General features: G+C 42.3%; 1 protein-coding gene across 1 annotated transcript in view; it reads right to left on the reverse strand.

Annotated features, from left to right (window-relative positions):
* The window catches only part of Ccdc192 (coiled-coil domain containing 192), a 198,357-nt gene that overhangs the window by 55,301 nt on the left and 126,524 nt on the right, over positions 1-16,532 (reverse strand). The window contains exon 5 of the mRNA XM_045133384.1: positions 9,261-9,393. Within this exon, the coding sequence (XP_044989319.1) occupies positions 9,261-9,393 (133 nt within the window). The remainder of the gene's footprint in view (positions 1-9,260; positions 9,394-16,532) is intronic.

Raw genomic sequence — 16,532 nt, forward strand, 5'->3', positions numbered from 1 at the left:
CCTCACCTATACCCCAGATCTTGAAGTATTTTTTTTTCTGTTTTCCTTTAGTGATTTCAGAGTTTGAGGTCTTTCATTAAAGTAGTTCATCAATTTTAATTTACTTTTCTACAGAGCAATGATAGGAATCTAGCTTCCTACTTCTACATGTGGAAGTAAAAAAAAAAATTAAGTAAAAGGAGTGAGATAAAGCATTTTCAGGAACAGCAGAGACACTTTTAGTCTTGTAGGCCTCACTTATCCTGCCAGTGGGAGTTAACACACCGTTAGGGCTCCAACTGCAGACTGAGCAGCTCAAGAACACTTACATCACTCCCCACATGTGTTTCCTTGCCCTTTCCCTTCTTCTCCACCTCCTTTTCCCACTTCCTTCTTTTCCTTTCTTTCTTTTGCTCACCCCCTTTTTTTCCTTTTCCTTCCCTTCCTTTCATTTTTTTTTAAAATATCTTATTTATTTATTGATTTGAGAGAGAGAATGGGCACACCAGGGCCTTCAGCCACTGCAAACGAACTCCAGATGCGTGCGCCCCCTTGTGCATCTGGCTTATGTGGGTCCTGGAGAATCAAACCAGAATCCTCTGGCTTTGCAGGCAATTGCCTTAACCAGTAAGCCATCTCTCCAGCTCCTTCCCTTTCTTGCTTTTCCCTTCCCTTCCTCTTCCTTCCTTCCATTTGTTCATTAATTTTTCTCTTTCTTTCTTTCTCTATTTTCTTTTCCTTCCTTTCTTCCTTCCTTTCCTCCTTCCTTTCTTTCTCTTTCTCTCTCTCTCTTTCTTTCTTTCATTCTTTCTTTTCTTTCTCCCTATGCTGGGGATGGAATCCAAGGCCTCACACATGCTAAACAAGTATTCTAACAGTATAAGAAAACCCAACCTAAGTCACCATGTGGATTATCTGCTCAGGATCCCTCCCAAACCAAGAACTCTCTGCTTTATTTTCTTTCATGATACCCCATTTTAGTGGATCCCTTCTGCTTTACAAGAGTTCTGCCTTCTTTTCTTCTCTTAAGCTTTATAATAAAATTATTTTCGCCGGGCGTGGTGGCGCACGCCTTTAATCCCAGCACTCTGGAGGCAGAGGTAGGAGGATCACCGTGAGTTCGAGGCCACCCTGAGACTCCATAGTGAATTCCAGGTCAGCCTGAGCCAGAGTGAGACCCTACCTCAAAAAACAAAACAAAAAAAAAAAAAAAATTATTTTCTAAATCTCACCCTGTGGTCCATGGATTTCATTTGTTGAATTCATGAGACCAGAACCTCGAAGCTACTGACTCAGTGGAGGTTTAGTGTGACTGTGAGGACATGGCACCCTAGCTTGCTGAGTTAAAAGCCCACCAAGAACTCAGAAGGGCTCCATCACTCAAAAACACCCCAAATTCCTATATCATCATTTGTCCTTCAGAATCTAGTTCTGTGCGTCTGTTCTGTATGTGAGTTGATGCCCTTTGCTCAGCTGCTATTTCCAACACATCCATCTATTTGACCAACATAACACATCTCTAACTTCAGTCTGCTATCAGGAAAACCCAAGTCACTAAATCAAATATAGAGATGCTCCTGGGGAGCAGCAAGAGAGGACAGTGTTCATGTTCTCCACTTTGTCAACAAAGGAATTCCACTAGAGACAGCTTCACCAGTATGGACAGCTGGCTGACACAGGTTTACAACCCCAGTTTCTATAAGAGTTCATCTGTTGATGTTTAACAAAGGAGTGCCCAAGACTGCTCTGCAAAGTTCCTGGAAGGAATGATCTTCCTCCTTGGCTCTCATCTGGGGTGTTCAGCGGCACTCCCTCCCAGTGCATGCTCCTCTTGGGACATGAGGGACCTCTGAACTGATTGAGCTCCAGTTCCCATATGACTTGTCTGACATTCGGCTGGCATCCGCCCTTTCATCCAACCACTGTAAATACAGAAGCCAAGGAACTCTTAAAAGATTCCTGAGGGATAGACAGAAGTAAAGGAACACTATTTCCTGATAATGCTGTAATTCCAAAATTAGCCGCCTTACAAACAAAGGAGGGAGGGGACCTTGACATCATTGAATTCACGCAGCTGGCTTAGCTAGAAAACACTGGTCCCCAACCGAAAGTTTCAGAATAGAGCTTACCTTTTGTTAACTGGAAAACAAATAGATTTTCAGAGTGTTCATAAAGGAAGAGCCTAACTAGGAAATAATGAAAATGATAGGAAGACAAAGAAGAGACAGTCTGTGCTTTGCTGATAAGAGACACAGTGGATGGCTGTCTTCTCAGCCTTTGGAGGTTTAACTAAAGTATATTCGTGGTGACAGTGACAGGTGTGTTTTCTCTTCAGTCTAGAAAGTTTTCCCGTCTTCTTCTATCTGATAACATCCCCTGGCCCCAGCCCTCTGGCACGAGGCCCAGTGTAACCCGTGATCACACCCTTCTGCCCCAACCACGGCAATTGATCCAAAGAGTAGCCACGTGTTGCCAGTGGGATCTGACTCCTTCTCTTAGATTTCTTAATAAACTGTGGAAAAGAAGCTTCGCTCTTGGGAATTGGGAATAAATTAAGGCTTTTTTGGTTACAAGGAAGCCAAGCCAATGCTGACAGCCTTCAGGGGGAAAAAATAGTTCGTAGGAAGGATGTAAGATAGCTTTACACTTAACAAAAGAAAGCCTTGATTCAAAGAAGAGAGCTTAGAGATGCAGGTACCAAAATCTGTGATTTCCTCAGCAGCCAGGGGCCAAGTTCCAAGGTAAGTCAGTCCTGGTATCTTTTTGCCCCCTTACATCACCAATACTAATGATTCCCACTCTTGGAAAGGAAAAGTGTGATTGGCTCACCCACTCGCAAGGGAAAGTCCCATACAGTTGCAGAGAATGGGAGAAGAGTCTTTCCCAAAGGGAAATCATATCTCCGTGACAGACATAAGTGAAAGAGTATCTCTGCACAGACAGAAATGACAGGCAGTCAGTATGGACTGTGAGCCAGGGCTGCCTGGGGACCCTGTTTTGGTCCATTCCTATAGTATCCCAGATGGTGCCAATAACCCACAGAGGAGACAAGTGAGCAGTCACCAGCCCTGAGACTCGTTGTCAGCCTCAGCAGCTAATAAATTCCTTTTGCTCAAACTGGTTTCTTTCCATTTCTGTCACTTACAACCAACAAAGCCCTGATCGATATCTAGTTTTTACATCAGTGCCTTGCAGGTCTGGAGGTCTCTGAAGTATCGCGTTGAAAAGCACCATCACCCTCAATACGTTTGTGATGAAAGGACTCACAGCCTCCACCTGGAGCAAGCTGCTTCTTGTGATCTTGTGCAAGAGATTTCTAAGCGGTTTTTTTGAGGGGACTTATGGTTGATGCCAAACCTCCTGGAAACTTCTTAAGTCAGTCAGAGGCCTTTGTTTTGGGGGGTATGCTGGCTCTGTTTTGTGCAGAATTGAAGTGGACGGAGGAGACAATCTGACAAGCAATGTCTAACCCTAGAAATTCAGAAGCTAGGCTGTATCTGGGCCACAGCTCTGGAGGACCTGTACTCAGTTCACACTGAAGTTATCATACCTATGCTTTCTCAACTGCCTGATTATTAATTGCTGATATTTATTTATCCAAATATAAATTGTTACACCTTGGAGGAGCTTCCCTACCTGATGAGTCTGTGGTTGTACTTGAAAATAATTTCCTGCAAACAGTGGGGGAATAATTCCTATTGGGAGACAAAACATCACTTGTTGTTTCCCTAAAGTCTTTTCTGTCAAGACAATGACAGCCTGGATAGTAGTAGAGGTTCCTATACTTTTGAAAACTGTCACACCAGTGATTGAGGAGTACCTGCTGGAAAGTCCCTGCCTCTTATCAGTGAGATTGTGGCATTAACCTGGCCCTGTGTTTTGGTGCAGCTCTATGTGCACAGGGAGGTTGCAAGGGGGACTATTGCTCAGGTCACTCTCTCCTGGTTTGGGAAATAATCTGTGCAAGCATCAAGCTGAATGAAAGTAGAAGAGGATAGAGTGACATTGTCCGAAACCCCTACAAACAAAAATACAGTTATTCAAGACTGACCTTAGTTTAATAAATATGGAAATGACCTTTCTCTAAATGCTTGGAACTCTACCAATTCAAGATTTTATTTAGGCCCAGTGTGCTTTCTGTAAAGAACACTTGTACTTAATAAGAGTTAGTAGTCATTATGCTTTAGTGAGAATTTGTTTTAATTATTGTTTGTTTGTTTATGGTTGAGACAAAATTGTCATTACAGAACTCAATATGCTAATCATTATAATTAATAATTAATAATATTGTGCAACAGCGTACATATCTAATCCCAGGCCTGTTTCATCATTCCCCAATCCTTGTTCCCTTAAGTTCTATTGTTGCAACAAGACCATTTATTTTGAAGAAGTTTGCAGAAGATTAGGTCAATAGTACAGGGAAGGTTTAAGCCAAGTGCCTGGAAGAAGTGTAACATAGTAAGATACCCTTTAAAATATTTTCACTTACCTATGAGGTAGTGGCCAAGAGATAGCATCTGACTTCCTAAAGAATATAAGGAATCACTAATTCTCAAAATTCATGGGATAAATTGTTGAATGTTTATAAAAGTCTTGTGTCACTGGACATCTACAAAGTGTTAATTCTATTACAAGTTCTCCCTGCCCCCACAATATTGCTGGCTCTTTTTAAAGAATGAATCCTGGAAATGCCTGACCTGGGATATATCAGAACCAATTAGGGAACACCTTCTCAGTGGAAGGAAAACCAAGAGATGCCTTGGATGATAACCCAGCTTTCACTGGGAGAACAGGACCAGGTTAATTGGTGCTTATGCATAATAAGAGAAAGTACCTAATAACATTTGGAACAATATAATCTACAAGATGTGTCACCTTCAACTATGCAAGCTTGAAACCTATGTTCTGGTTAAAGGTAGAAGTTTATATCCCCTTATGTATCTCCACTAAACCAACAACAGGACCTGATCATTACGGTCAAGAGATCTTTTTATAAAAAAATTATTTATTATTTGAGAGAGAGGTAGATACAAAGAGGCAGATAGAAAGAATGGGCATGCCAGGGCCTCTAGCCACTGCAAATGAACTCCAGATGCACCACCTTGTGCATCTGGCTTATATGGATTCGGGGGAACTGAACTTGGGTCCTTAGACTTTGCCAGCAAGTTTCTGTTAAGCCATCCCTCCAGCCCCAGGTTGAGAGACCTTTAAGTAGACAAAATTAGTAAAGCACACCTAAGGCCATTTCCAGGGATGATTAGATCATGAGGGCTCTACTGGGATCAATGTTTGAATCTATTAATGGATTAAAAATTTGAAAGTATTAGGGAGAAGCTGTGGAAGGTAGGGGAGTTGGAGGAAGTAGGACATGAAGAGTTGATATGGCTCAGAACTCTTCCTTTCTTTATTTTTCTTGTCCATATTGAGGTAGGTGGCCTCGGTCACATGTTTTGCTTCACCACAGGCTCTAAACCAACAGAGCCAAGATCAGAATGACTCTTCTGAAATCATGAGCTAAAACTAATCTTTTACACCTTATGTTCTCTCAGGTGTTTTGGTTCCATTGGCCAAAAAGAAAATTAAAAAAAAAATTAAAAATGAAGAATTGACTAACAGTATCATTGGCTCCCTAGGTCATAAGAAGGAGATTGTTTTCAACCTTAAGTTCCTGCATACTAAGCACTCAAGAGGAGGACTCAGACTGTGAGAAGGAGTACAGTAAGGACTTCATTGAATTCTGTTGGTAAATAAAACTCTAAGCACTTCAGGTGCAGGCTGTGGAAAAGACAGAAGGAATCTGCCTTGGGTTGTGATAAGGAAACAAAAGAAAAATCAGCAAGTCATACTCAGGCCGTGAGTTTCCTGCTGTGCCCGTTCTACAATATGGGTGTTTTGCTTTTCAGCTGAACTTGGACTTAAATCATTTATGTCCTTGGAAATAATTTAAGTACACAGTCAGTAAAATAGTTCACTATGCTTAGGCAAGAAAACCAAAGTTTGGTACCTCACTGTTTTATTAATTTGGATATAACTCTGCTTTTAAAGATATTCCTGATATTCTGAAACATCCTTCTTTGATCGGAAGACCTGCAAAGCAACGTACTGGCTGCTTATAAAGTTAACCAAAAAAGGGCAAATGGCACATTTGGGTAAAAGGATTCTGCACTATTTGGAAATATTTCATTGATTTGAAGAGAAGTGGCTCCCTGTTAATCCTGAGAACATGACATACCACTTAGAACCTATGCTTTTCCCCTTCCTGAAGCTGAACTGTTAGTAATAAGCAGACTTCCATAGTATAGTACATGACTTTGGAATCACTTGCTGGAGGCTCAAAGGGGACTCCTGTCCTCAAATTGCCCATTTCATTTTTTTTATGGCACCTGCAATTATATTGCTAGAGAAGTTTTCAATAGTGAAGGCCTTTTATCCTTTATAGCGTAAATAAAGCTGGGGCAGTGACTCACCAAGTATGACATTATATTTTAACGTGATCTCTAGCAGAGAGACAATTGATGTTGGTTTGTCTCTGTCCTTTCCAGGACTGGGATATCCTTTCTTTAAGGATGTGGTTTTCTCCTGGTGCAGCTTTGGGCTTCTTGGTGGGAGCTGCCTCACTTGGAGTTCTTTCCCCACCAGTATTTTTCCTCTACTCTGCCACCCAGTGGTGGCTGCATCATGAGTGCTTTGTCCAGCCATTGCTCCCCAAACAAAAATTGGCTCCTACCTAGGAATAGGTACTCAGCCCTATCTAGGAATAGGTACTCAACCCAAGCCCGACAGAGATCTTTGTTGGACTTCTATCTAGAGCTGGGGCGGGGCTGGGGGCAGAATCAGAGGTGATAAGGAGTGCAGCTCATAGCTGCTTGTAGTCATGTTTCTATTTCCTTCTGACATGTAACTGAAGAGGATAGAAAGTTCCAATGCAAAAAGCAGAGATGAATAACCGAGCACCTTGGGAGTATGTGTGATCCCAACCCACTGGACCGTGTGGCTGATAGTACAACCTTCCTTATTTTCTTATATATCCCAATGAATGCCTGTGGCATTCATCCTTGGCAAGAGAGGCCTTAGAACCCCAACTATTTTTTTTTTATTTTTTTTTAAGTGTCTCTTTGGGAGACTTTTTTTTTTTAAATTTTTTTAAAATTTATTTATTTGAGAGCGACAGACACAGAAAGACAGATAGAGGGAGAGAGAGAGAATGGGCGCGCCAGGGCTTCCAGCCTCTGCAAACGAACTCCAGACGCGTGCGCCCCCTTGTGCATCTGGCTAACGTGGGACCTGGGGAACCGAGCCTCGAACTGGGGTCCTTAGGCTTCATAGGCAAGCGCTTAACCGCTAAGCCATCTCTCCAGCCCCCAACTATTTTTTTTAATAACACAAGATAACTATAAGAGAGGTAGCATTTTAAGTCCAGAAACAGAGGAGAAATAGACAGAGCCAGGAAAGAGTTAATTATCCTGTGATTAAATGAAGTGTGTTAAAGTTCCTGGATATTTTTTTTGCACTATTATGAAGAGATTGATGGATAGGGCAAGGGACCAGCATGCTGAAAGTGCCATGTAGTATTATTCTAGGACCACAGGAAATCCATTTGCATAGTTATTTCAAAGGCTATTCTGAAAATTAACTTTTCACAGAATTCTTAGCACAGTACTGGTATATAGAATTGGCTGTTAGTGAATTATGATGAATGAGGACAACTTGAGAGATTTTGCTTGTATTTGTTTGAGGGGAGGAGAACTCTCTTCCCATCCCCCAGATGTATCTATCATTTCTTAGTAGCAGTGAGGTATTTAGTGGTGCCTCTTCAGGGGGGGAAATGAGATAGAACAGTTTTTGTTTTCTCTCCTCCAGGCCAGAGGGAGGAAAGTCTTTGAGTTTGTAAGGGAGGATCTGGTTTTCCCTTATCTCTCCTTCCTTAAAAACCTAACATAAAGATGAAAATCAGATTATGCGAACAAGATTGCAAAATGCCTGAACACATGGCATGGGATTTATCTTTTTCTTTTCTTCCCCAAAGGAGTCCCCCTTCCTTAGAAACCTGACAGGAAGATGTGAAGATTACAAGTCACCTGCCCACGTGACTTGAGAACTGGACTGGCCAGCTCAACCTCCTTTCGGTAAATCTCCTTAAAAGGCCCCAGTGAGGATCATCTGGCAGGCTTCCCACTTCCAAGGATCCGCTACTACTGTGCAGGAGGTCTCTCTGCTTTCCTTCCTTTTCTAAAAAACTGCTTCTTTCTTTCTTTATTTGAGAGAGAGAAAAAGAGGCAGGTATAGAGGAGGGGGAGAGATAATGGACGCTACAGGGTCTCTAGCCACTGCAAATGAACTCTGGACACATGCCATCTTGTGCATCTGGCTTACGTTGGTCCTAGAGCATCGAATATGGGTCCTTAGGCTTCATAGGCAAGTGTCTTAACTGCTAAGCCATCTCTCCATCCCTTCTTCCCTTCTTTGAATCTCTCTAAGACAATCTTAAACTTCACCCTCTGTGGTCTGTGAATTTAATTCTTCAAATGCATTAGACAAGAACCTGGAGGCCAATGACTCAGTGGAAATTTGGGGGGACTGTTACCATCCGGCACCCTAACTCCCATGTTAAAGCCCAATCAAGAGCAGAGAATCAAAGTAAGTCTCAGTTTGGTGGTCCAAGCCTATAATCACAACAATGCAACGGGAAGGCTGAGGCAGGAGGATTAAAAGTTCAAATCCAGTCTGGACTATATAATGAGATCTTGTATCAAACCCCACCACCAACAAAACGCTTTTAACACCAGTGTTTGTAACTACTGCTTTCATTCCCAAGCAGCCCATGCTGTTGTTTTCTGGTTCAACCTACAGGCAAGAAAAAAAAAATTATCTACCTTCCTTGAACCTGTTTTAGCCTACTAGCTCATACTTTAGGATGAAGCTCTGGCCTCACTCTAGAGTTCCATCTTTTGTGGCAACAGACCTTCCTTCTCAGGCTCTGCCCTTCCCTCTCTGCCACCCTGCATGTCCAGTGACACTTGCTAGATCATTCCAGTCTCACTTCCCTTCGCCAGAGACTTCCCCTTAACAACTGCGTACCATTCCCCCTTCTCCATCTGGGAGCTAGAAAGAAGTCTATGTGCCATGGCCACTCATTCGTAACAGAACCCATCCAGTATTGCATACTTGCCAGACAGGATGCTGCCCAGGCACAGTGTCCCGGATGCTTGCTTTGTTGCCAATACAACTATGTGCATTGCCCAGGACAAAGGGTCAACGTGCTGTCACGTGGTCACACTGACCTCTAGGGACTGGCTGTCCTTCGCAGAGCATCTTTATCTTCTGATTGAGTTCCAGGACCGTGATGGCAGCCTCCTGCTTAGCTGTTGCCAAATCAGTCTGTAGCTTTTTCATTGTCTTTTTGTACTTTAATTTCTTAAAAAAAAAAAAAAAAGAGGAAGAAGAAGAAGAACAATTTCTTTCACTGGCTGCATTAAAGGGATAAAAGGAGTTAATGATGTCTGGGGAAACCTTGCTTTTGAAGGCCTGCTTGGGGCTTGATGATTCTAAGCAGAGTTCTCTTTGAGATCTGTGTTCCTGTCAGAGATCTTGATTCCAAGTAATAAAAGCCTACTCTCTCCATCATTGGCTCTTTTTAATCCTCTGGAATGGGGTTTTATCTGGACCTGAACCCCGTGGATCAGTTGATCATCACTGAGGGAATCAGAAGAACTCTTCTTGCCTCTTATCATCAAGTTATAAAATACCTCACATTATCAGGTTTCCCAAGGAGCTGCAAACAGACTCCTGTGAAATTACCACAGCTTTGATCCTGAGTCATGTTCTCCCTGACATTTGACTATTATTTGCATCCAAATGAACTCTAAAATGCATGATGCTGCCACAAAGTGAAGACACTTGAAGATGATTCCTGTGGAATCTATACAGGGAGTATGGTCAAAGGGAAAATTTTGTTTTTTAAGCAGATGAGGGTGGGAAAGCTTTTCTGTAAAATATAACACACTTTAAGTCTAAAACTGCTGAGGAACTCTCTTAGTCATTCATCTTGCAATGAAAGGGTTCACCATGAGAATCACTAGAAAGCTCCTTTTATGAGTTTCAAAGTGGATTTATATGTGAAAATTGGATTCACCTGCAAAGTTGGATGTAGCCTGTGGAGACAGGGTCGCACTTACACTGCTGTGTTGCTTTGGGGTAACCGCCTTTTCCCTGGAGAGTTCACCTTACCAAATCGTTGTGGCTGGTCATTAGGAAGCCAAGAAAATGAGGAGATAGCTTTGCTTGTCAGACACAAAGCTTGATATAGGGAAAGGAAAACCTATTCTCTCCCCTGGCCTTTCAAGGGAGGATACTCAGACCACAGGGAGTCATGGTTTTGATGAAGAAAGCCAATGAAATCAATTTGTCAAAGATGGGGAGAGATAGATGCAGACCTCCCATTCTAAAGACAGGTGGTTAGCCTGGGACTATGACTCAGTGGTCTACCTACATGGGACTCTAGATTCCATCCCCAGCATGGAAAAGCAAAGCAAGAGCAGATAGCTGGGGGCTGGAGAGAGAACTCAGTTGGCCAAGTGCTTGTTTTGCAAGCATAAGAACCTCCATTCAATCTCCAGAAACCAAAATTCTAGGCATGGTGGCCCACACTTGTCATCCCAGCACTGGGCATGGGAAGTCAGACCGATTCCCACTGCTCAGTGGCCAGTCAGCCTAGCCTCACGGACAAGCTCCAGGCTAGTGAGACACCCTTTTGCAAACAGGTGAACACCGATTCTGGGGAACAATGTCTGAGGTTATCCTCTGGCTTCTAGGTGCAAGTGCAAAGGTGCACACGCACCCATATACACACACATGTGCACAAAAAGTAGAGGAAGTCTTTGAGGCCTATCATGGAATGAGCAGGACATCATAAAATATTAGTGGCATAAACATGGCTAAAAGCAAAGGAGTTATGCAAGGGAATGGTAGTCAAGGAGCTTTTCTCAAGGGACTTGGAGAGCTAGACTTTGACAGCATCCACCCTAGGCTAATCCACAGTTCCAGGGGTCCTGTTGTTACAGCAGTTCTCCTAGGCTGGGAAGGTTTAGGTCACCATTAAATAAGGAAGCAGCTCCTGGATGTCAAAGTCTCAGGCTGAAAATGTCTCTGCCTCTAGACCTTTCAAGTCCCCTTCCTCTGGATCTCTCTAGTCACTGAAACCTTCATAATTTGACCTGCCAGGGTGGTAGTCAGGGAGATCTGATCCGGGGAGTATGTTCTCATAGACATTACATTGTCAAGCTAATCTCTACTGTCCTCTCTTGTGAGCTGGTTTGAGTTAGCTTGTGCCTAAGGGCCTGGTTCATCTATTCCAGGCCTGCAGCATCCCCACCTATGAGGCTCTGAGGGGTCCTCCATGACCGTCTGTTTTCACTTCAAGACTACTACACACTCAGATTGTGACACTTGCCTTTTACACATTGGGGACAGAAAGTGGGAGATCCAGAAATGAAAGCAGAAAGAGGAAAGAGTGAAGGAATGTACAACAAGAATGGTTCAGCAGGAAGGAGAAAGCAAAAGCATCAAAAAAATAAATAAATAAACCTAATAATATCCAAATGTGGTGGTGCACACCTTGAATCCCAGCGTTTGGGAGGCAGAGGTGGAAGGATTACTGTGAGTTTGGGGACAGCCTGGGCTAGAGTGAGACTGTACCTTGAAAAACAAAGCAAAGAACTAATAATGATAGGTATGTTGAAATGCTGAGGAATATCTACACTGAAATACATAACACATAAGACAGGTTGATAGATGGATGGAGAAAGAACTAGACACGAGGTAAACTGAACACATGGCATTTACTATGAAGTAATTTCAACATTTCTGTGTGCTTAGGATTTCTTACATTTATTTTATTTCATTTCATTTTTATTTGTTATTATTGATTAATATATGTACTTAATTTTGGTTAACGTCCCTTCCCCCTCCTCTGCTCCATTTCCCTGCCTCCTCCCCTGTCTTCACCCTCCCGCCCCCAGTATCCCTGGTTTGACTCCCATATCACTTAAGACCTGGTACTTTCTCTACCCTTCTTCCTTCCTTCCTTCCTTTGGAGGCACAGAAGACTTGGGATAGTCAAAGCTGATATACTGCTGGGACTATAGGTCTACAAACTCTTCCTGAGTCTTCATGGAATATGTTCACCTCAAATCATGTTAAACTGCTTATGTGCAGATAACCATATTTAGAGAAACTTTTCATAAAGTAGGCATTGAGAATAACTAACCAAAAGAAAAATAGGCGTTGACATGGTAAGCATTGGCGGGTTGTCACTAGGAATTGGCATGGGTTTATTTCTCATACTGAGAAAAATGTCTGCATTTCTATTTTGACAAGATGGCAGAAAACAGGAACTTAATTCTTCTCAATATCAATGAGGAAGATCGACTGTTATGCTTTTTTTTGTTTTGCTTTTGGGTATTTGGGTTTGAACTCAGAGGCTCATACATTCAGCGATGAAGCTATTCCCCAAATCCTTCAATTTTTCATTCAAGAAATTTAACTTTTTTTTTAAAAAAATATTAATTTCCAGACTACCTTTTTGCTTTACTGTAATTGTATGTTTAGCCTTTTCTTATTATTGTAACATTTGCTCGCTTGTCTTATGACCTAAGAGGGAAACAGGGATATTTAGTTTGGAGAGACAGTATTCAGGCAGTCATGACAGTTAACTTCAGTTATCTAAGGGACTATTCAAGAGGAAAGGAAGTTGAGTCAAACAGTGTTGTTCTAGAGAGACAACGAAAAACAATGGGTAGAAAACATGAGGAGGCAAGTTTTGGCAGAACATGAAAAAAGCCTCTCTGTTAATCAGAGCTCCATCCTTCACAAAATAGGATGGGTTCAGGCACTGAACTGCTGCTCTTGGAATGATCTAGCAGAGAGACTGGATTAACATCTCCAGGCAGGCCCGTGGTAAGTCTGGAACCTGGGTCAAGTGGTAATCCCAAGTTTGGCTCATTCCCCATTCCTTTCACCCCTGGCATCCTCCAGCTCACTGAAAGGGTGCATCAGAAGAATGAATACCTTGGCACTTGAAACCTGGAGGGCTGCCACAGTCATTAGGGACACTTTTCAAGATGATTCTGTATTTGTGAGAAATTGGGTAATAGGGCCTGTGAGTCCTTTAGAATTCAAAGATGATGTGACTCAAAATACACTCATTTTATTGGTTAGCTATAAAGGAAGATTAAATTTACATAAAAGAGTGAACAAAAGCCCTAGAATGGGCTGTTTTTTTAAAAAAAATTCAACATTGCCAACATGTTTTTTTTATTAGTCACACACATCAAATGATTTCAGCAATGATAATATTTCCCTCTGTTTTTCTGGCATTCACTAACCAAGCAACCCAAGGCTTATAGTTGAATCTAATGGAGTCTGTTATGGTCTCCTTAGTTACCAGCAACTGTCCTCAGTGATTACTGAGTGGATAGGAAGGCTTGGTAGCTTGGAGCTAAATTCCTATTACCTTGCTTGTTTTTCCGATTTCTCTTACAGAGTGGAAAGAGGAGGAAATCATGTATTTGTGCAATGTTTTGAAAAGGAAATATCTATCTGTATCCTATTGCTGAATGGCTTACATTATACCTATTCAAGAAATAGCCCAGGAACTATTTATAGAAGAGCTTCCACAGAGTGACTGGCGCTGCTTAACATTTCTGGGTATTTCCACATACTTTGAATTGTGGCCTTGGATGATGTGGCTTGGGCTTGTCACTGGCCCTGAGAAACTGGGCCATGCTCATAATAGTTCCAAGCCTTAGATTCCATTTCGTAGGTCTGCTGTGGGGATCAAATGACTGAACACATAAATGACAGAACCCAGCACTATGCGTGCAGTAGAGAGTACTGCCTTTCTGTTTTGTCATTATCCCTTGAGATACACACGGGAAAGCTTTAACCCTTTAGTGGAACATGAAAATATATATATATATATATATTTTTTTTAATTTTTTATTTTTTTTTTTGGTTTTTTGAGGTGGGGTTTCACTCTGGCACAGGCTGACCTGGAATTCACTCTGGAGTCTCAGGCTGGCCTAGAGTTTGTGGCAATCCTCCTACCTCTGCCTCCCGAGTGCTGGGATTAAAGGCGTGTACCACCACACCTGGTGAAAATATCTTTTCTAAAGATGTCTTTTGTCTCAGAAGGCAGAGGTAGGAGGATCTTTGTGAGTGCAAGGCCACCCTGAGATTCCAGAGTGAATTCCAGGTCAGCCGGGGCTAGAGTGAGATCCTACCCCCCCCCCAAAAAAAAAAACATATATCTATACTTTTTGAAAGCAAGACACACTTTGTATTTTTTAAATAATTTATTTTTGTAAGATTGCCTTGATTTTCCTCTCATTTTGTACTGGTAGATAAAATTTAGCTTCATGTCCTGAAAACACACAAGTAAATAGCTTGATCATGCAAATAGCTTGATACTATCTCCCGTGAGAGCTGGCCAGATGCCTAGGCCAAGTAGGTGGCTACTTACTTAGAAGGACGTGAGGAGCACCGCGGGGTGGGGGGGGGCTTGCTAGTGTTCCCCAAGGCAACTCTCTCTTATGTCTACAACAGCAGAGATTTCTGCCCCCACCCTTTCAATTCTACTTTGTCAATCTTACCCTCATTACTTAGAGAACTTATATCAGAAAGATGAATTTCTGTTTAACCAAACAGCCACTGAGAAAATGCTTGTTACCAAGAATTGTATGAGATAATTTATTTTGAATACTGAAGTCAGAGATGAATTTTTCTTTTCAGTCCCCTTCCTATAACCAGAGTTAATAATGAGCATTATAAGAGTAGAGTAACATTTGGATGCTGTTTGGCTGGAAAATCAATTCCACATCTATCTTTTTATTTATTTATTTATAATATCCTGTGATGGTTGTTAACTTGATTGGATCAAGAATCATCCTATGGCCAACCAGGCCAAATGAGCTAACAGATGCAATAGCAGCATGTCTGTCATGGTAGAAACCAGTTGCCCTATAATAGGACTGGAGGCCCGCTCCATGGAAGAGAATACATACCTGATACTGAAAACTTAAAACAGAGGTAGCCATGAGCCCTATGGGTGTAACGTCTGCTGCGGTCTGGCTAAATACATATACTATGCTTACCAAACTGCCCAGTAAGCACTTCCCTTAATGTTCATACCCATATATTAATGCTACTTTCCCTTTTGGTAGAGAACCTTCTCTTTTCAGATGGAAGTGACCTTGGGATGACTCAGAAGGCATCATGGTGCTGGAAAGAAGTGACAGGAGTGTTCAGCACTGCAATACCTCTATCACACCTTCCAAGGCTCAGGGTTTATTGTGGAAGAGGTGGCAGAAAGAACGCAAGAGCCAAAGGAAGGGTAGGACTCCTTACAACGTGCTCCCCCCAGACACAAAATGGCCTGGATATCCATGACCTCGCAGTGCCTGACACTACCTATACAAGACCCTCATAAGAGGAGGAAAGGATCAGGACATCAAAATAAAAGAGAGACTGATTGAGATGGAGAGGGGATATGATGGAGAATGGAATTTCAAATGAGAAAGGGGGGGAGGGTATTACCAGGGGATATTTTCTATAATCATGGAAGTTGTTAATAAAAAAAAATTGAAGAAAAAAAGTAATAAAAATGTCTTAAATAAATAAATAAAAAGAAAAAAGAAAGAATCCTCCTAGACACAGGCCTCTGTGCTGCTCTGTGAGGAAGTATTAATTGAGGAAGGTCCTACCCTAGCCTGGATATAAAGAGGTCCGAACGACGGCAGTGTGGTTCTTTCCTGCTTGACTTTGCTCCTTGCTGGTAAGGGCAACTCTACCCTACTGCTGTCACCTTCACAGACACCAGAAGCCACTGTCTTCGGCTTTCCAGTGAGGCTGAAGACCAGCAGGCTTTCTCGTTCTCAGCATCACATTGGCACTAGTGAGGCATCTGGCTCCACGGACTGAGTAGCTCCTAGGTGCTCAGCTTCTCCAGCTTGCAGACAACCGTGACTGGACCTATGCTCCTCAAGAGAACTCTGACCGATGCCCCAAAGAGACTATTTTGAAGTCTAGAAGTTTCAACTGTGGGCTATGCATGTTCCCTCCCAGGCAATGCCGGGCTTTGACTTGGCGCATTCATGTTACGTTGCAAACCGGCCTTCTAGCCTTTAACCTGGCACATCTCCCTCGCTCATTAGTGAAACCTAACTGAAATTTGAAAAAAATTTAAAAAAATAAATAAATAAGGAGCTGGAGAGATGGCTTAGTGGTTAAGCACTTGCCTGTGAAGCCTAAGGGCCCCGGTTTGAGGCTCGGTTCCTCAGGACCCACGTTAGCCAGATGCACAAGGGGTGCAGAGTTCGTTTGCAGTGGCTGGAGGCCCTGGCGCGCCCATTCTCTCTCTCTCTCTCTCTCTCTCTCTGCCTCTTTCTCTCTCTATCACTCTCAAATAAATAAGTAAAACTAACCAAAAAAAAAATAAAGAAAGAAAGAAAGAAATTTGAGTGTATCTTTCTGTGGAGGTGAAGAAGTGAGCTACTAAT

Source organism: Jaculus jaculus, chromosome 14, assembly GCF_020740685.1.
Source record: "Jaculus jaculus isolate mJacJac1 chromosome 14, mJacJac1.mat.Y.cur, whole genome shotgun sequence".
Taxonomy (NCBI): domain Eukaryota; kingdom Metazoa; phylum Chordata; class Mammalia; order Rodentia; family Dipodidae; genus Jaculus; species Jaculus jaculus.